Source organism: Leptonotus elevatus, chromosome 1, assembly GCF_054856555.1.
Source record: "Leptonotus elevatus isolate MCC_2025b chromosome 1, RoL_Lele_1.0, whole genome shotgun sequence".
NCBI classification, from domain to species: Eukaryota; Metazoa; Chordata; class Actinopteri; order Syngnathiformes; family Syngnathidae; genus Leptonotus; species Leptonotus elevatus.
This window is the reverse complement of record NC_141239.1, coordinates 11,054,800-11,076,523: the sequence shown is the minus strand read 5'-3', so window position 1 is coordinate 11,076,523 and position 21,724 is coordinate 11,054,800. Positions and strand designations below refer to the sequence as shown.

General features: G+C 40.3%; 1 protein-coding gene across 5 annotated transcripts in view; it reads right to left on the bottom strand.

The window, feature by feature from the left end:
- carmil3 (capping protein regulator and myosin 1 linker 3) overlaps positions 1–16,972 on the bottom strand; it is an 85,038-nt gene extending 68,066 nt beyond the window's left edge. For all 5 annotated transcript variants that reach the window (XM_086075242.1, XM_086075259.1, XM_086075251.1 and 2 more), the window contains exons 1-2: positions 16,761–16,972; positions 11,411–11,505 (exon numbers count right to left, since the gene is read on the bottom strand). In XM_086075242.1, coding sequence (XP_085931368.1) covers positions 11,411–11,505; positions 16,761–16,818 — 153 coding nt within the window. In that variant the 5' untranslated portion in view covers positions 16,819–16,972. The remainder of the gene's footprint in view (positions 1–11,410; positions 11,506–16,760) is intronic.
- Between the last annotated feature and the right edge of the window lie 4,752 nt (positions 16,973–21,724).

Sequence of the window (21,724 nt, the reverse complement as noted above, 5' to 3'; positions counted from 1 at the left end):
ACTTCTCAAGAGAAACAGAAAGGCATTTTTCTTAAGCAATAAAAATGCTTCTATACAACATCAAGCCATATAGGAGAATCCCAGCTGTTACCATTAATCATCTCAGAGCAAATGTGGCTGCCACTTTGTGTGACATGTCACTTTCAATCCTGTGTTTAACGTTGAATTTGTTTTTTCAGTTAAGCAAAAGAAATTCTCCTAGATTATTTATGAATTTGTTTAACTTTTTGAGCCGCCAGCCTCAGTCAGACAAGCAATATCAACGTAAAATGATAAAGATGATAAAGAAGAAGAGGTGCTGGTAGATGAAGGTGGGAAGAGGTAACAGTCATGCCCTTGCTGAGATTGCACTAGTTTAAAGAACTGGTAGGCCCCAATAACGAAATGTCAAGGTAGTGTTAGAGTACAAGTACAAGCTGTAAACAGAAGTAATGGTTCTTTTCGTGTGCGTGTTGCAGCCAGTTGAGGGCAAGAGTTGGGGTGAGGGGTTGGGAATAATAATCATAAGCTGTCATCCGGATTCGGTTCTTGTACTACAAACGACATGATGCAAATCACAGTATGCGTCTGGGCCGTGTACGTTACAGCGAAGCCTCTGAGGCAACAAGCTGCGGATCAGAGCCAGATTGGCTCACTGGCGGGATTTGTAGCTCAACCACAAGGGCAGTTCAAACACACACAGACACAGAGCAAAATAAAGAACATTCTGACATGGCCAATTGCTTTGATACAGTAAGCTAGCTGAGCAATAAACACGTCTTGTACACGTATAATGACGCAAAATAGGCTAGCTGGCTACTACGCTCCGTTTTCTCACTCACAAATGCACACACTTCCACAAATACACGGTTTGTATCCATTGCTCAAGTAAACCTGCCAAATAACAGCACATCACTGCGGTCTGTCTGTCTGTCTGTCTGTCAGTTTGTCGGACATTGGCCTTTGAAAGCAAAGATGCCCCAGGTCCCGTCTTAAAAGCGGACTTTAGAGTGGTCGAAAGAGTGGGACATGAAACCAAATGAGAGAACAGAAAGGTAAAAGGTCACAATTTGCTTTTTATCCTTCATATAATAAGAGTCCAGTGCTTAAAAGAGCTACATTATGCATATAGTTCACAATTTATAACAGTTCCCATCCATCCCATCATGCTTTCATTGAGGCTGGGGGGAAAAAAGTCCACCAAGTATAAGACAACTTAACATTTTTTTTTAAATGTAATTAACTCTTTGACTGCCATAAACGTTATAAAACGTTTAGCATAAACCTAGGGAAGGGCGCCGAGGACGTTAAAAGACGTCCCCTATGTTTTTTTGTTTTTTTTTCAAAAACGGGTGCAGGAAAGCCTTGGGCAGCTGTGCTGAAAGTATCAGGCAGATCTGATTAGTCAAAGACTCGTTTTGGCCCCTAGAGGGCAGCGATGACTCTCTTTGCACAAGGTTGGATGGGCCGCCCACCGTGGGCGTCAGTAGAAGACGTGAGGCGGAGCTAGAGTGTTGAGGAGACATGGCTGAATAAGCCCACAATGGCTGCCCAAGCAACCGGTTGCAAGCAGCTCACGCTTGAGCATTTTTTTCAAAGACGGAAAGCATCAATCAATACTAAAAAGCGCATTGATGTCAACGATGATGATGACTCCTCTACGCCAAAGTTGGAAGCTTTGGCGTGACTGTTATGAACACGTAGTAAGCCTCACCGGCTAAGCGCGGCTAGCGCGGCTAGCGCTGCTAAGGCCGGAAAACGCGCACAATAGCCGGCCGGGTACTTCTACACAATCGGACATTCGATCGGGCGATGGAGAGTTGGCATCGACCAATGCAGATTGATGATGATGATGATGATGACAACGAGCTCTACGCCAAAGTTGGAAGCTTTGGCGTGACTGTTATGAACACGTAGTAAGCCTCACCGGCTTAGCGCGGCTAGCGCTGCTAAGGCCGGAAAACGCGCACAATAGCCGGCCGGGTACTTCTGCACAAGCGGACATTCGATCGGGCGATGGAGAGTTGGCATCGACCAATGCAGATTGATGATGATGATGATGATGACTGCGAGTTTGACGCCAAAGTTGGAAGCCTGGACGTGTTTACGATCACGTAGTAAGCCTCACCGGCTAGCGCTGCTAACGCCGGAAAACGCGGAGCTGCACAAGCGGACATTCGATCGGACAATGAAGAGTACCCCGAGTCCAATGCATATTCATCGGAGGAGCGGGTACAGTCTGATCACGGAGAAGACACTGTTTCTGGACTACGATGCCACCATGAATGGAGTGGATAAAATGGATCAGAACATCTCCTACCACCCGGTATAGCAACTGAAGGACACGGGGAAGCGAGACGTAACGAAACCGTAGCATGATCCTGATATTAGACTTGATGACACACTGCAGTATATACTTGCTATTCCCCGGAAAAAAACGGCCGGCAAGAAAGTGGCGCACGCGAAGAGGCAATCTGTTGTGCAAATGCTGTTGCGTCTCTTTGCACGCAGGAGAGTGTTACAAAAAGAAAAACTGTCGTTGAAACATCCACATATTTGTAAATAGCACCACAGTTGCACACATTTGTAAATAGTTTGCCAAATTGTTGTCAAATTGTTACACTGTTGAATGTAAATAAACGTATTTTGCTATCAAAAAACACTTTTTCATTCTTGGTGGTAGTGTTTTATAGAAGTAAAGCACTATTTAGGTGTTTGTGGCATCATTCATGGACAAAAAGAAGTGTCAAATTCACTAGAATGCATGAAATAATATCGTTTCACTAAAAGCTTGATTTCTCCGTATTTTGGTCCAACACAGGCGAAATTGGGTCAAACTAACCATTTTCTATTGTTGATTACTAAAGAACGGAATAAGGTAGAAACAAACTCTTTTTTTCTGATGAAAGATGAAAGTCCAATCTTTCATTTGGTAGTACGTGTGTTTCCATAGTCCAAACAGAACATTTTCTGTGGACCTTGAAAATCAGTCAAAATGCTTAAATCGGCTGGCACTGACGGCATCCCTTTTCTGAAAACGTCTGGCAGTCAAAGAGTTAACAAAATTAAAAATGTCTGCCTCATAGCTCCGCCGGACCGTCCAGGTTTTATACACTGACTTTTTTTTTTTTTGCAGACGCACGCAGTATTGAATGGCGGCTGTGATCTGATCTTTATTTCCTTCTGATAATGCACCAACTTGTGGCCGAATGGCAGATGTTTGCTTAAAAAAACGCCCACTGACTTAGTAAGTTTTTTTTTATTAAAAACAAAACAGCACATTGAGCTTCCACAAAACACAGGAAAGAAGTTCTGAGCGTCATAAAAAGCACTTGGGCTGTAATTATTATTCCAAAATATAACATGCCACTCGGGTTTAGGTGTTCATCACTTAACCAGTAGAGGGCAGTCATCCATTAAACATGCTCAGAAGAAGACAGAAACAGAAAGTTATTGACCTCATGTAGCTAACAGCTAGCTCTACCCTTGTTTATTCGTGGAATAATGCTAAAGCATAGTTTGTGATTTGTAAGTGACTTTCATGTAGATATAATGTGTGTGTGAACTAAATGGCAGTTGGTGTTTGTTCTTGAAGTGGGAATTGCTAGCACGCTAACGTTAATCACAATTGCTATCTATGTAGCATAGGCAAATTATTATTATTATTTTTATAATGCATAATATATACAAGATAAATTATGAGTACCTTGGATTCACCCCCAAAAAAAAGTGTTTTTGTTTTCCCGGGGTAATTAGGCTACTCGATTATTCGATGGAATAATTGAGAGGAAAATTAATGTTAAAAAGATTCGGAAGGAACAGCCGTAGCTTTCATTAAAAAAACACACGCGCACGCGCACACACACACACGAAAAATAACACCCCATCTCTTCTACAAGGCCGTCTTTCATAAATATTATGACCTGGACCATATACAGTAGTTACAGTGGGAGTGTGCAATGAGACAAACAGCTTCAACTTGACAAGGGTGACAAAAGCATTTCTAAAGGCACACACCACTGATTAAACCGAAAAATCACTTCTGTCCACTGTCCAGCATTCAATTAAACAGTGTGTATAAAAACAATCCTGCAAAAATATCAATGGCATCTGATCTGATCTGAAAAGTTTAAGCCAGCCGATTAAGTATCAAAATAATGACATTACCCAAGGCAGCAACATTTTGACCATTTAGGAGCAGTCACATAATCACGATGACGTAGCTTGTGCTGAAATATGGCAGCTGTTCTTTTTGGATTTGATTTGCTATAAAAATGCTGTGTGACATCAAGTGTTACCATAATTCAGATAGGGACACTTCTAAAAAAAAGACAGCTTTCATGTTCTTCCTTCTGGAAAGAAAAAATATATATACCGTCACAGCGGCTAGCGAATGAAAAATAAAGCTCAACGCTCTACTCATGCCTACTTCATCACCTGAAAATATTAAAACAATCATCCCAATATTTGGGATTTTATGGACGTCAAGTGGTTTCCTGTTAATCCGCACTCATAATGAAAACAAAAATCAACGTCATCTAATGTACAAAAATGGCAACCCACCGTTACCAAAATGTATGTGCACATACTGGGAAATAATACTTATCCTAAACTTTTTTTCCTGGTCATCAGATGCCATTGATTTTTTTGTAAGATTATTATTACACAGAAAGCCCAATTGAAGGTTAAACACAGAATTTTTGGTTTCATCAGTGGTGTGTTCCTTGCTCAACATTATGCACTCGTCAATTACTGTACGGCTCTGTGCACAGTAATTCACAAACTATGTTTGGGGGTGGGTATTATGCAATAATGCCGTCACAATTCAGCCACATTTAAAATCGCTCTCTCACAGGCAGATAATGTAACTAAATGTGCTTGATTGTTTAAATTCACACTTTACGGGTAAGAATACCCTCCAGAGCCCGGACTATTTGTACTTTTTGTTTTTGTTTTTCCATAATGTATCCCCCTCAAATAAATGGCAATAAAACACTGTGAGAAAAAGATAGATTGGAGAGTTGCAACAGGATCAAGATGCGATAAAGTTTACAATCAGAGGAAAGGGGGCTAAGAAGTGGCACGGATGGGGTGCATGGGATGAGAGGAAATAGCGTGAGTATGAAGGCTGGAGATGAGCAATGAGTGTAAGAGACGCCAGAAGGATCAGAGAAGAAGAGCCGAGGAGACTATAAAAGTGAGGAAACAAACTAGAGGAAAGGAAATTAAAATGACTAAGGGATAGAAGATGGAATACTTGGTGTGTATTTGGTAGGACTGCAGGGCAACTCTTACTTGTCTCCTCTTGGGGGAGGAGAGAGAAGGTCAGCAGTCACACTTCGTAGACTCGCCGCCATGGGCTACCAACATGTGGTATGTTAATCAAGTAAAGCCCAAGCCCTAATTACAGCACTGAGGGCTCATATAACGCACTGTCAGATGGTAAATATGGATAGTCACAGAGTGGCTCCATGCAGAGCATCATGAATAGAGGAAGTGTGAATAGTAACAGAGCAGTGGTAATACACTCTATTACACAAGCATATTACACAGAAAAATGGAGTGTTGAAACAAGAGAAACATTCTGCCGCTAGCCTACGTTGTCTTTGATTTTATTGAAAAAAAATGTCAGGTCATCTCTTTCATTATCCATTTATATTATGTAGAGTTAGTACAGTATAGCACTGCGGGTTGCAGTCCCCTCTCTGCTGCAGATATTGAATATTTTGGTATTCGAATATCCTACAGAAAATTCTATTGAATAATCAGGTATTTGGATAAAAATAATATTTTCCCATGGTGAAAGAACAATTATGAATACATAAGACGTTAAAAATATATTTCCACTTAATAATGATCAACCAACTTAAATTAAATTTAAAAAAATTAACTTTAATTTAAATTGTGCTTAACAGCACATTATTTTCCTCTAGAAATTTAGGGAGATTTTGGACACATCTCTCCCCATGGATTTTGGAATGACCTTCTGTTTATTATTAGGCAACCTCCCTCTCTACCCACCCTCAAAACACATCGTTGTTCTTTGGCGTTTGACTCGGCATGAAACTCATAGTTTCAATGTTTTATGGTGCCTGCTGTATTTTGTTATTAGTTTATTTATTTTATTTACTTATTTACTGACCTACTTGTGTTGTTTTATTGACTTATTCATTTCCCCATTTATGAATTTATTTGGTCTTTATTCCGTCTTCTCGAGCTTCGCAATGGTGGTTTTTTTTTGCCTATAAACTCTATTAGAACAGTTAATAATGGCACCAAGTGCACCTATCGTTTTGCCACTTAAGGCTGAAAGCCGTTTAAACAATGCTTGCAAGCTTTAAAGTGTGCAGTTATGCAAACACAATCAGCACTCCATTCAAATGACGGCTTTGTTTGGTAGCAAGATTTTTTTTTTAACTTGATTTTCACGCATGCGCACACGTAATGCGCACTTCGCTTATAAGGACGGCAGACACACGTTTCGCAAGACGAGTCAAGTCATCCGTTGCGCCGCGACAGGCAAAATGCTTCCGGGGAAAACTTCAAAATAAAAGTGTTTCTTGGCATTGCGCTCCACATATGACTTGGTACGGGAAGGTTTATTTTGAAGTTGGCCATTCTCTCCGCATTGGCGATGTTTTGCCAGACTATCAAATATTCCCCACATTTGTCATCGCGCTAGTGGCTCTTACGCCGGAAATCCGGCACTGTTGTATTTTTTTTCCCCACAGCTTAACGATGTAACAAAGAAAAAACAGTTGTTTTTTTATTACAAATGTGCAAACTTGCTTATGAAATTCTGTACTCTTCTTTTTTGCCTTTGTTCTGTACAACCCACAACTCCACAAAAAAAGAAGAAAAAAAAAAGGTGGAAGGTTCTGATGTCACAGTTGTTTTGGAGCTTTTCTTTTCTTTTCTTTTTTACTGTTCTCAAATTGGTTTCATCATCATCATCATCTGCTGCCTTCTTTGATCTACTGGTTCAACAACTGTTAGTGAATCAGTAGTCCATGACATTCGGAATGGCAGTTTTGAGGGTAGCCAATATCTGTGAAATGGGGCTGATGAAGTTTTCATCTTTCCTCAGCCAATTATTGTTTTCTATGCATCTCTCTGGTTTATGTGTTGTTTACGCCATTAATTTGGACAAATAAAGCGCTGAAAAACTAAAACATCTGGAACTGAGGGTAAACAATCAGTGGCATTCATCTTTCTTTCTTTCTTTTTTTTTTTGAAAATATGAAACATATTCTATGTAAAAAAAAAAGAAAAAAGGAGACACCTGTGCAGAAAAAAAAATCTTCTGTTGTCATTTTTTTTCACATTTAAAAAAAACACGTCAACGGTCAGACTCAAGAAGTTTTTTTTCTTAAAAAATAAGGTGAAACATTTTCATGTTTAATTTTCATGGACATAAATACAATCTTTAAATAAAAATGTGTTTATGTTTAACAGTTTTATATAATAAAATCAGCCATCAAACTGTATGGAAGAGTAACCTTGCACCGACTCTTCTTAGACTGTCTCCTAATCTCATAGAGTTTTACGACAAGGCAACCTCTGCAAATTATTTGTGCCTTGGAAGCACCTACCTTGGATTAGATTTGTCAATATGTCAGTGTGATTGACTGAAGTGCCTTCCACTTGGCTCATTTGTTTTCATACCAAAAACAATGTGAAAATGATTCTGCACATAAGGTACATTTTTTCGCTAGAGGGGTTGGAAAAGTTACTACATTTGAGGGCTGGGTGATATGGCCTAAAATTCATAGCACTAAGCAAGTATTAATTGAATCCCTTTACGGAAACAGTATAAAAACATAATATAGCATACAATTATAATGGAAACATTTCTGAATACAATAGTTTATGTTCAAAGCTAACCTGATGAATGAATAAATGAATGAATAAATAAATGTGAGTACATCTCAAAACTGAAATTATTTTTTGTGTGCAAAGAAGGACAAACAAACACAAACAACATTGCTGATATAAATATCTACTATACTATATGTTATAATTGTGATTTTTTTTTACTTTAAAAGGATCTTCGTCCTGGCCAACATATGGCAGTAATTTAACCAATTTATTTCCAGTTTTTGGACTGTGTAGCTGTTGCGTTATTTTTTTTTCTGTAGACACTTTTTAGTTTACCTGCTAATTTGCTGTTCATATCTGATTTTTCTCCGCTGTAATATAGTTTCTGGTCAAAGTGCACTGGACTGCAAAATCACTTATTCTTGTGTTTCACTGACCTTTCACAATAACTTAGAGGTTAGTGGCTTCTCTCCTGTAGTCAATTCTTGCTAGGTATATCGCATACATTTACACCTCATTCCCCTTCAGTGATAATGATACTTGTCAGAAGTGTAGCTTATTCGCTGGCATAGAGTCAAGGATTAGTGACTTAGATGTGAAGATCCGCACCAAGGAAGGACACTGTTTAGCAGTGCTAGCAAGGCAAACGTGTAGCTTGTATCTGGTTTGACAAGTTTGGCTTAGCATTCCCCAGGTCCCAAGCAGAAAGTTAGGTGTAACTATCGCGTGAATGGAATCTGAGTTAACCAGCAAAATCCAGCAGTTTGAACAATTTAAACATTTTGTCACTTGCTGTCGAGTGAAAATTAGTAACAACCAATCAGAGCTCAGCTTCAGAAAACAGGTGAGCTGTGATTGGTCATTGCCTGAGTCTATCCCCACTTGTCTAAATACGATATTCTGGTTAATATTACGTTAGTGGAATATGAGTTATACAGCAAAAATCTGCCGTGTTTATCCATCTCAGAGGGCAGCCATCTTGCCACTTGCTGAAGATGGCATCACAGTTGCTCAGACTCAGGGAACGACCAATCACAGCTGACCTGTGATTGGCTGTTAGCTGACACCTGAGCAGCTGTGATGTCATTTTCACTCGACAGCAAGTGGCAAAATGGCCGCCCCCTGAGATGTGGCGAAATGTTTTGCTTCCCTCAAATTATCTAGGACACACATTTCAAATACTGTATAGCGTAAAAATCCATGCTGATCTATGCCTACAACGAGGAATTTGTGAGCATCTGATGAATCTCTCTCTCTCTCTCTCTCCAGCTTTTTGATCAGATGTGTTTGAAGCCATTGTCACACTGAGGCAAACAATTACTACAATTAACAAAAGTTCTCACAATTTGTCAGTAGAACAAAAATCTCTACCATAGGCCAACTTTATATGTTGAGAGCAATTGTCACTACCGGGAAGTTATGTCACTCACACTGACTCTGCATCTGTTTGAAACTCACTTGCGAATAAATGACGGCCTTCTATTACACCTGCAGTATGATGGAGTGCAGAAACTCCATGTGTAAGTGGCTTAAGACCACAAAGCAGGCAGAAACCGTCCTCACATCAACACCACAAACCACATCCCTACTGAAGTCTCACAATAGGGACTTCCATGGAACCATCCAGCGTAAAGAAGTCTCTGATGCACCCAAGTGTGTTCAGCACTGTCAAACAAGGAAATTCTCTCGCAGTAATGGGCCCATTACTAGTTAGGAGAAATGGAACTGCACTGGATAGAACAGAGTGACCAATCATGACAAATAAGTGGCGGAAGAGTCAAATCAACAACAACTGGGGCATCACAACGTACCAGAGATTTAATCTCTAGTCTCCCTTGTGCCATTTTCAGCTCCTTTTCTTATTGTGCCCCCCTCCCATACCCCCACCCACCCTTGTGCTGCATCGCAACCTCCCCCTCTGCCTTTGAAGATGTGCTTTGTTTTCAAAGTTGTCTTTAATCCTCAAATAGGGTGATCTAGTAATGAGGGTAAGAATGTTGAAAGGTTTTGAGGCACTGAACCATGTGTGTGTGTGCATGTGTACACCCAATGATGGAAGCGGGCTGATGCTCCGCGAACGGATTGCCCTGGGTTGCTCTTGGTTATGATGCTACGCCCCCCTGCCTGTGTCTGGAATTGTAAGGGGGTGGCTCAAGCATGTCGATGTATATAAGTGTCACAGGGTGATGATGGCTGGTACAGTCGACACACACAGACAAGCTGGATATCATCAATCCCCGGGCGCAAAAAGGGGGCAGACAATACAAATAGAGAACTTCAGACATGATAACAAATTAGAACATACAAATGATGTGCTAAATTTGTCCACAAATTTAATCAAGCTGGAGGTAGCCTCCTGCTTAGGGGGAAGAACCATCACAGACAAGATAAGTAGACCTTCATTATTTCCGTTTTTAAACTTAAATAGATTATTTTCAAGTTTGCAGAATATGGCAGTCAGAATCATTCCTCACCGCTAGTGCCCTATGCATTTAGGGCTCAATCCGAAATCAGGAATTAAGAGACCATTCAGATCTCCCTCATGTGCTCACCATCACACCTTTGAAATGGATCAATTTTTTCAGATTGAAACAAAAGTGAATGCTTACATCTCCATTCCTCCTTGACTGAATCTAGCAGTAGCCAAGGCCCATATGGACATTAAAAAAAAATAAAAAATCTTGGAACTAATTGAATTGCCTGTGATAGAAATAGGGACCCACTACTGTTTATAGGCTGGATTAAAGATAGAGATGTAAATGGAGGGAAGGGCACAAGGGAGAAGCAGCGGAGAGTGAGAGAGGCAAGTGGCATGCTGGGGGGAGCAGAACAATCGGGGGCGATGATGAGGATGAGAGTGATTGAAATGACAGGGAAAGAGGGAGGTAGAGTGGAAACAAAGAGAGGACATGACAGAAATAGTGGGGAGGGGAGGTGATGGGGGGGCCAAAGGAGGGTGATGGGGGGGGGGGTCTTGGGACAAAGGATGGGGAACATAAAAACTCAGCTGATGACTGGATATGATACATTTCATCTTGTTTTCATTTAATTCATTATTGGAAACGAGCCACAATTATGTGATCAGTTGCTAATGTGGCTGACTAAACCATCATTTGTCAAGCCAACAAAAGCACCTTGAATGCATCACAACCCCTCTGGGAAGTACTTTCATACAACACACAGGATTCTTTATATGAAATAAATAAATAAAAAGTGACTTGTCTTGTACAGTACAATGTCAGGCTCACACATGCACGCACCAAACTCCTGCCTGTGGCATTAAGGCCATCCTGCCACATCTAATAAACTCTGTGGTTGGATTCAGTAGGCCATGACACGGTGTCCACTTTACTCTGCTTAGCTAGCATCTGCCTTAAGCCCTGATTTTTAGTGGGACAGGATTCCCTAATCTGTGACTTCTTACAGGTATTTTAATTTGTCTCAATTAAGCTTGATTGATTTCCGCTTGGCTTCAAACCAGTTTGTGACGTTCAAGTCCATATTCATCAAGTCGCACATAGAGATGCCTTCACTTCAGAAATCGATACCTCATTCAGGTGATTTGGCATGAAAGCAGAGTAATAAGAGTCTGAAAGTGACTCTTTATTCTTACCAGAATCCTGTCCTCCGATTTCCCGCTCCTGGTGTCCAGTTTGATAGCTCTCACAAATTTAATGGCCTGTTTGTCCAGCACCTTCCTGATGCACTCTGGGAGGGGGAAGAAAAGCAGACAGATATGCATCAAAACAGCTGAACTGATAATGGAGCAAAAAAAAAAAGGAAAAAAAAAAGTCTTTAGCCAAATGGGACATGGAAGCTTGTGATGCAGGTGGAAAACACATTTATTTAAAAATCTACTTAGTAGTAGAGAAAAAAAAAAATCACAATTCCAAACATTGCAGGAATTCAACAGAGTTGTGGAACAAACTGAAAATTACTAAGTGAGCTAGAATAACCTCTGAAATTTAATATGTTTAAATTAAAAACATATATATGAGTAATTAAATTGCTGGGGAAACTAAAACAACTGCTTTACTCTCTGAATTCAATCCAAGTAATTCCTTATTGGCAAAATGGTGTGTTTGTGTTGCTTGAGTTTCTCTGCTTGCTTGCACTATATTGATAAAAGTGTTGAGATCCACCTCTTAATCCTTTAGTCTAGACTAGTCCTTCTCAAATAGGAGGGCGGGTCCCACTGGATTGGCAGTGCGATGCCAGGGGGTGTGACCGGGACCCTCAGAGAACTTTTTTACATACTAGAAAAAAGTGCAATTGTGCATCCACTAAACGTAGGTGGTGGTGGCGCTCACATTGTAAGAGAGTACGCAAGGAGTATCAGATCTTCTGCAGAGGTGTACAAACAACAATTTTATAGACAAATAGTTTTTGGCTCGGTATACATTGACTGCTAAGAAAATCAATGATGTCTTGTCAGTTAAAAGTGAAAGAATGAGGCAGCTGGACATTTGACACATTATGACAGTCTGAGGTTAAAAGCAGGCAAGAATCTGGCTGCAAGAATTAGGCAAAAATATATCTTCAACTAATAGAACCGCCACTGCAAAAGGGAGCTTTTCATCTGCCATTCAGTAGTAATGTAACGGGCAGTCAGTCAGAAAACGTTCAGCATTCTTGGAGGTGTGTATGGATTGACTTGTCACTGTAAAGCTGTTTAAACGCTGAAGGGCGTATAAGTCTCGGCAGATGTTCTGACATGTTTGTCATGTTGCTGTTATACACAACAATTGTTATACCTTCGTCAATTACTTTTTACTGCCGTCATCATAATGCAAAGTGGTCCCACGAGGAAGACCTGTTGTATATAACATATTTTCACGCTGTTTTTCCGCTTCACATGCCCATAAATGTTTTCCCCTAAAAAAGGGAACTACCCGTTCGTACTGTATGATCGAGTAAGCGCTCTTCGTTACTTCCTACCAAGGCATTACCAACAGATCCAGAGCAATCATTCCAAATAGAAGAGATCTGTACCATTTGTTTTGCCATTCTATTTCATGCAACATTATTTTCAGCATAAATCTAAAGCAGTACACTCTTTTTTTTTTTTTTCATCTTGCTTGCAGTTTGAAAACGGCATACTACCACTACCGTAAGTGCTTAATTTAGATTTTTATCTAAGAAATATTGGGCAATGAAATTCCTTTAGATGAAGATACACAGAAGTAACAGATACTCTCAAAAAGTGAAACAAGGAACATCAAGAACAAATAAGCAGAACGGTCAGCAGATGCATTAACAATGATGACTATGATGATGGAATTTTAATTGCCATTTTTCTTGTGTTTGGTGGCATCTGGCTGTCGTTTGACATAATGTTAGCATCACCTGTGAGTCAATTCAGTCTATCAAATTAGTGACCTAGAGGAATCGAAAGCAGATGGGGACAGCCACTAGCCTGGAAACTCATCGCTGTACCAGCGAGTGAGTCTGGACAGAGTTGCCATCAAGCGCATTTCGGAGGCGGAGCAAACCTAACCAAACAGGCTATGGAAATAATCAATCAGCGAACGGCGGAAGTTACATCTTTGGGCACGTCTTACGTATTTTGAACTAGTGTTGTTGGCGAACACATTTAGCCAACCTTCTGCGCAAGTCGGATTGCGTAATCACATTTAGCCAATAAAATGTGCATGTAGCGCTTCTCCCCGTCTTACCAGTGGCATTTATCGCCGTAGAGACCGGGAAAAAGAGTGACAACACCACAGAGAAAATGTATTTGTGTTAGGCAACCTTCGCAAGTGGCAATGTAAGATGGCCACCGGTGGCTTCACTTCTCGCAACGGTGAGTAAGCAGCATTTTTAGTCCATTCATATACAAGTCCATGGTCTTGACACATATTCTGAAATAAATGTTGAGCTGTCAATATTAAATCGACAAGTACTCGATTATCAAATTAATCAACAACTTTTAATTATTGAGTAATCTTTTGGAGCCATTTTTTATTTAAAATTGTCCAAATCTTTTTTCAGCATATCAACAGTAATTGTTCACTGATTTCTGTAGTCCTTCATGAAAGAAGATTGATTATCTTCTTTGTTTAATCAAAATAAGACATTTGCAAACATCTGTTTGTACTTTGGAAAACAATGACCGAACTGGTAACATAGTACATCAACCCCCCCCCCCTTTTTATGCAAAATTAAAATCAATCTGATTAGTCGATTGAATAATCAATAGATTATTCGATTCTAAAAATATTCGATAGTGACAGCACTAAATAAATGCTACCAGTGCCATCAGCTATTTGTGTTTTTAATGAGTGTAATAACTTTGTGTTTCTGGTCATTTAAAACTGAGTTTAGTGCTGAACGAAACAAACTATTGTCTCTCCCGCACGTCATTTTGAATAGACTTCCTCCGCTGAAGAGTGACGTTGCTCACGAAGAATAAGTCACAGCAAAGAAACAAAATTGATTGCACGGTTCATTTTGAACCGGGCCGAACAGCAGTCAATGGCAGCCTTTTCAGACCCACTGTCTGTCTTCCAGGCGAGGCCGCCACATGTGCAACCATTGGAGCCACATTTATATATGGTCAGAAAGGATTATTTTATGCTATGTCATGACCAAATTTACATAACAGACAGCATACATATAACATTTGACATTACGACCTTAATAAGTGTCAGCCATTTGATGAACCATAGCAAATCCACCAAAAATTGTAATGGGACTCATCATAAATCCGTTTATAAGAATACTACATCAGTGTAAAATTGCAAACAGTTTATCAAGAATTTGATAAATGAATGAAATCATGGTATGAAGCAATTGAGGCAACACTGAGTAGTCAGTACCCTACTTGACTGCAACCGACATGGGCATTGTTGATTCAGTTTTAACTGTTTGTAGTCTTAAAAGGCACATCCACATATAATTCTGCTATGGCTTAATGGCAGCATTATTCTGCTCAATATTACACAGATATCTCACAGATGCAGGAGTTCATAATAAATATATAGATTTGTTACCATTCCATCAAAAATTACAATTAAAGAATTTAAGTTTCCATATCGTCAATTAAATGCCTATCAACATTTTAAAAGCTAACTTTGACAGCAGTGATTCATTTTTGCTCAAGTCAAGGCCTGGAATATTGGAGTAATCTTGGATAAATCTTTGTGTAATATAAATAGGCCTATTCAATGCCAGCTGGCATGCGCCACTAGCAGAAAAAAGTGAGTAATGTTTGAGACAAGTATTCCCCCGCCATTGCCACAATATGTGATCATCCGCAACATAGAAATGCCATATTTAAAATACATCCTTGCCATGTTTTTATAACATGTATGGTAAGGTCTTTAAACGCACTTTCAAAACAATGTTACTGTATGTTTTGTCAACCGAAAAGAGTGTCTCCAGCAGAAAATCAATAACAAGGAGCATTGAGGCTTTTATGGAACCCCGTGAATGTCTCTAGACACTTGTAGGCGAGGTTGTCATAAATATGTTATCAACAATATGCTATTCCACTGACGCTTAACAAATGCATAAGCATGAATATACATGGATTGGATTTAGGACATTATACATTAGAAAATAAACTAAACAAAAATCTCATCATGAAAAAAAAAATCACGTTTGTAATGGTGATGATGCATCGGTAATCTATGTTTGGAGACATAGTGCTGCAGTGTTGCCTTAACCAATGTGAGGTTAATGAAGTCAAGGGAAATTAAACTGATGAATAAGGATTAGACAACACACACTGTTAACACACAGAGAACCTCTAAACAAGGACTTTACTCTTTCTACTCTACCGTATTCAGGCTATTTTTAGAATCTGAGCCAAATAGAAGCAAGCTGGCTCACTTCAATAAAACCTGGAAAGATACGCTGCAATCTTTAAGAACTCGAATGGCCACATCTGTTTGATGTCCTCCACCCGCTAGCTATACACATAGGCCTACAGTATTTAGTGATTTTTCAAACATGCGAAGCAATGCAAGTCCACACATCCAGCTGAGACTATATGCTACAAGTGTACTCAAGTGGCCCGGCTAATGGAAACGTGGAGAGGCCTGCTATGTGCAGATGCGTTTCTGCATCCTCTCTGTAAATAGATTCCTAACTCTTATTTTCCTTCAAGAAACAAGAAGTTGAGAAAGAATAGGGCAAGGGAATGAGCAAGATGTGTGGATCAATCTAATACAGAGATTTATCAACACTAAGCTAGGTAAGACCCTAACGTTTAAACCTTATAAAGAGAGGAAAGCGGGAGCACTTGCCTCTGTTCCACTTTAATTCCCCTGCTCATATCCAAACAGCCTTTTTGGCACTTCCACTTCCCCTGCCCACTCTGATGGCGAGGTCATTATGTCCCCCATTGGTTGGGATCTGGCAGGTGTGTGTGTGTTAATGACTTAATGCAGCATGGCCAGACAGAAGGTACTCGACCAGGATGAGCTGGTTAACAGCAAGATTAGAGTAGAAACCCCGTCAGGATAATTAGCAATGAGGGACGTGCTTCTTGCGTAACACCTCAGCATCCAAACATGTTATTGTTTGCACCTGCAGGCCTGTCAATCACTGCTCAGCAGCTCACCGGCGCACACAAACTTCCGAGAGGAAGCGAATAAAAAGATTAAAAGTCTTCACAAATGTGAGTGCCATACATAAACGACATCACTTAAACCCTGTTCCGCCGAGCGGCAATCTCACAGCGGAGATTCACGCCGAATCGATCATAAAGTGGATCAAATCGATAAAATTACAACCTTCAGATTTGCCGACCATTAACTCCAATTTTCCCTTTTAGGGGACATTTACTACGCTTGCCTGCGGCAGGTAAGTCTTAACTGGAGAAAAAAAGACGGAGAACATCCAAACTAATCGCACGTGTCCTCCAAAACACTCTTGTCAGCATTTACTTCCGGAGCGGCGTTTTGGTTTGGAGGTTAAACGTCACGCTTAACCCCAGGGAAAAGTCCGTTTTAGCTCACCTGTCATTTCCCTGCTGACGCTGGCAAAGCCCGACGCTGTGGTCTCTTTGGAGGCCATGGCGCGCACTTCGTTGCGTAGGCTGATCCTCCACGACTCCGCAAACGTCCCAAATGCCCTCAAACGTGCTTCCTGCTGTCCCCTTTGCGCCACCGCGAGCTGTGAAGCGAAGCGACGCTGTGGCTCGCTGATCGCAGTCGCACTGGTGGGCGCGCTTACAACACTTCCATGAGGGAGGGAGAGAGAGGGAGAGAGAGAGAGAGGGAGGGAGGGCGAGAGAGAGAGTTAATCAGGATAGATTTATTCATCAGATGCTCACAAATTCCTCGTTATAGGCATAGATCAGCATGGATTTTTACGCTATACAGTATTTGAAATGTGTGTCCTAGATAATTTGAGGGAAGCCAAGCATTTCGCCACATCCCAGGGGGTGGCCATTTTGCCACTTGCTGTTGAGTGAAAATGACATCACAGCTGCTCAGGTCTCAGCTAACAGCCAATCACAGGTCAGCTTCGGAAAACAGGTGAGCTGTGATTGGTCGTTGCCTGAGTCTGAGCAACTGTGTCAAGTGGCAAAATGGCCGCCCACTGAAATTGATAAAAACGGTAGATTTTTGCTGCATAACTCATATTCCACTAACATAATATTAACCAGATTTACCGTATATTTAGACAAGTGGGGCTAGACTCAGGCTAGACTCTGAAGCTGAGCTGTGATTGGTTGTTACCTGAGACCTGAGCAGCTGTGATGTCATTTTTTAAGAAAATTACATCACCGAAATTTTCACTCGACAGTAAGTGGCAAAATGCCCGCCGGATATTGTTAAAACTGCTGGATTTTGCTGCTTAACTCAGATTCCATTAACGTGATATTAACCTGAATACCGTATTTAGACTAGTGGGGCTACATAGAACATATTATTGTCAATAATTTTGTGGTGGGTTGACTTCCCCTTTAAAAAAAATAGGGAAACATTTAGTCTGTTTAATTTTAACATCTAATCCGAAATTTGAAATGTTCTTAATACTGACTGCGCTTAAGTGTGAGGTGTATCGTGTACATAAATCGTAATCTTTATTTATCCAGGTAAGGCAATTACATTTTGCAATACCGATCGGACTGCCAAAAGCAGAGTAAAAAATCCAGACACAATCAATCCATCCATTTTTTTAACCGCTTATTCCTCAAAAAGGTCGCTGGAGCCTATCCCAGCTGGCTTTGGGCAGTAGGCGGGGTACACCCTGAACTGGTTGCCAGCCAATCGCTGAGCACACAGAGACGAACAACCATCCACACTCACAGTTAGGGACAATTTAGAGTGCGCAATTAAAGCAACACTAAGGAACTTTCAGTTTACGTTGATTATGGCGCCGCTATAGGGACAAAGTTGGTAACGTTATGCCAGAAGGAAGACCACGTTTCTCATGAGGACAAGCGGCATTGCGGCATTTTCTGACTTCCGTCTTTATAACAAATAGGTAAAGGTGGAAGTGACGTATGCCATAAAGCAGTCAGCGCATTTGTAGTTTTTTGTGCGGCAGTGTTCCTACCATCCTCCTCAAAGTTGTTAAGTGCCAATAAAAATGATAGAGACCCCCTCAGGCCATGGCAAAAGTACCATTCAACTAGTTTTACGTCGATGTTTCATCAGAAGAGTTATGAAAATATTTGATTAAGGTTGAAAAGTTCCTTCGTGCTACTTTACCGTCTTTGAAATGTGGGAGGAGACCGGTGCACCCGGAGAAAACCCACACAGGTATGGCCAGAACACGCAAACTCCACCCAGAAAGGCCGAAGCCCGGACTCAATCTCACGCTCTAAGCACTGGGAGGCGGACGTGCTAACCAGTTAACCACCATGTTGTCAAATCAATCCTCGTTCTGCAGCCGAGTGCATAAATGAATGTGAGCTGCATTGTTGCCTGTTTATTGGAGAAATGCGATGTGAACACGATGCAGACTGCCCTCGCGCTAACATTTTACTCTTGTGACAATACAGGGTCCGCTACTTCCTTCTTCTCCTGTAGCGATAGCCGGCAAAATCCAACAATCTTTATTAGTATTTACCTGTAATCCACATATATAAAACATAGGTGCTGTAAAATGTACAGTGTTTACCGCTAATTATACAGCAAATTACTGTACTTTGTTTGACCCATAATGCATTGCTGTATACAGTTAAATACTGTCAAATAAAAAATGTAAAAAATGCTGTCATTTTTTTCTGTAGATTTTACAGAAATGTTATTACAGTGTACATTCAGTACTCTGCTGCTTGAAATTCAGAGAGTGCCACTCATAGTCGGTATTACAATTTGAGGTGGTAAATTTACGAGACAGGTTAAAGCTGATGACGGTGATGTACAGTATGACGCGCCCACTCATCTGAATGACGGCTACTTGTCAATGTTGTTGCTTACGCATTCTTGTTCAGCTGTTTCTTCATAGACACCATTTCAATGAAGCCACATTTTCCACCAGACAATGTCTCGCATTTGCTTCATTCTATGAGAATCCTGCTCTTGAAAATGCACATGAGTGTGTGCCCTTCATGTAGAGGCCCAGATGTGTCGTGGTATCATTTCCAAGTTTGTCCTTTGAGGGTTCCCAGAGCAAAAAGAAGAGCGCCATGTGTGCTATAAGCCTGCCGACACGATTCGATATGTGTTAGACACCTTTGTGTCTGTGTCTCACTGACACTTTACACGGATTGGGAAAAAAAACGCAGTGGGGGTGACGGGGGTATTATGCAGACAAGAGCAATGCAAGAATAAGAGGCTTGTCGTATGGGGAACTGTAGCCACCTCCGGCTTTCATGGGGTTAAGAACTTCAGCAATGTTCAAAGATGCACTTGAAAGGATGAAGCATTACTTATTCATCAGTGCAGCATTTCACAGATGGGAACTGCGATACTCAATAGGCCCTCGATTACGTGTTTGTCTTTGAGCTATATGTGAATGAATGTTGTTTATGTATAATAATAATGCCAGAGAGGAATGTTTTTATGTAAGTGCTGTCTCTCCATAAGCAAATTGTTTAATGCCGAAAAAGACAGGATTGTGCTTCTGCTAACCACTGTCATTTGATGAAGAAGAAGAAAAAAAAACATACTCAGCAACATATCTGGACCTACTGAAGTAAATCACACACACCAAAGCATCTAACCCCTCTAGTCACATTTGAAGAAGCCTTTGTAAAGATTTTACATTTTAGAATGCCATGTAGGTCACTTTGGCTGTGTATATATAAATCCTAAATGGGCCTTTGTTGAATCCACTAGAAGAAGTAACTAACTACACGAGAGCCTGATAATAGAAACAGGAGGCGGTGTATGGTGCTCCCTTATGTGGTTGATTTGAGAGAAACTCAGAGGGGTTTTCTCCAAACGTAACACCATGCGCAATATTGTTTATGCAGTGCCATGTTGTGAGGACTGGAATGACCTCTACATTGGAGAGAGCAAGAAACCCTTCCACTAATGAATGGCACAATATCGGAGAGCGGTTTCATTGAGCCCACACACAGTCAAGAGTTCATTTGAGTCCAGTTGTAGAAAACAAAATTTAAAACAGAAAAGAATGACCTGCAAATTCTTTTTAGGCTTTTTTTTCCCCAAATGAATACACAACAAAGACAATATATGTAATGTTCAAACTGATCAACTTGATTGTTTGTTTTGTTTTTTGTTACAAAAAAGATCGGACAGGGGCAGTTTTATCACTGTGTCGTATCTGCAACGTGCAGCTCTGAAGCCATATGTGGCTCTTTAGTCCCTCTTCTGTGGCTCTATTTGGATTAAAAAAAAAAGGTAGAAATTAGTATATTTTTTACATATTTATTTTTAGATAAAATATTCTTTAAATTAATTCACAATTAAATAAAAATAATAATATTCCAAAAATTTGCACATTTTTAGGTTGTCAGAAAAGAGAAACAAAAGGTTGATGAAATGTATTTAAAAAATACTTAAATGTCGAGAGTGACCATAAAATATCCTTGCAACAAAAACAAAAAATGTCAGCGAATTGAATAAAAAAGGCAGAAAAGAAAACGTTCAAAAACCCTGAAATGTTCAAAATAAAAAAAAAATCCAGAAAATGCCTCAAACGTGCAAAATATTTCAGAAAACTGGATAGCAAAAAAAAGACAGAAAACTTGTCAAAAAATGAAGAAGAGGTAGAATTTCTTTAAATGTGAAAAATTGCCCAAAAATAATTCCAAAAACAGAAGACGAAAGGTAGAACAAAATGAATGTCTACGTATTGGATATAGCTGTCATATTTTTGTATTGCGTTGCAGCTTTAATTAGCTCTTGGGCCGCCAGTACATTAGACTAACACTAACACACTGTTTCCTTCATCACAATCTTCAAATACTGTGCGGCTCCGCACAGATTTTTGCTTATTTACTTGGCCTAAAATGGCTCTTTTGACTATGTTAACCGACAGTGGTTTTCTGAAGTGCTCCTGAGCCCACGTGGTAAATATCCCGATGACCCTTTTTAACAAGTGAGGGATTTGATGTTTCATTCAATTCAATATTGGGTTTTGCATTTGTTAGTTGAAAAACATTGTTCTTAAGCTGCAGGACAATTTGCTCATGTGTTGGACCTTTCTCCTTCCTTGCTTGAGAACAACTGAGACTTTCTGGGATCCTACTTTAATACCCAATCATGACACTCATCTTGTTGCAATTAACCTGTTCATGAAAGAAGCTATCATGTCAAAGTACCATTATAAAGGTCCCTTCGAAACTGAGGAGGATGTTTGCGCCATCGCCTATTGTTTGCTTACGGGAATGTCCTGACATCACTCGACCCCCCCCCCCCCCCCACACACACACACACACAAAAATTGTCACATTTCACGGGAAGAGGGGCAACTGGTGAGCTGTTATGCTACTAAGCAGGTGAACGAGTAGCAGTCCTTCACCAGCTACACCTGGCAGCAACAACAACAACAACAC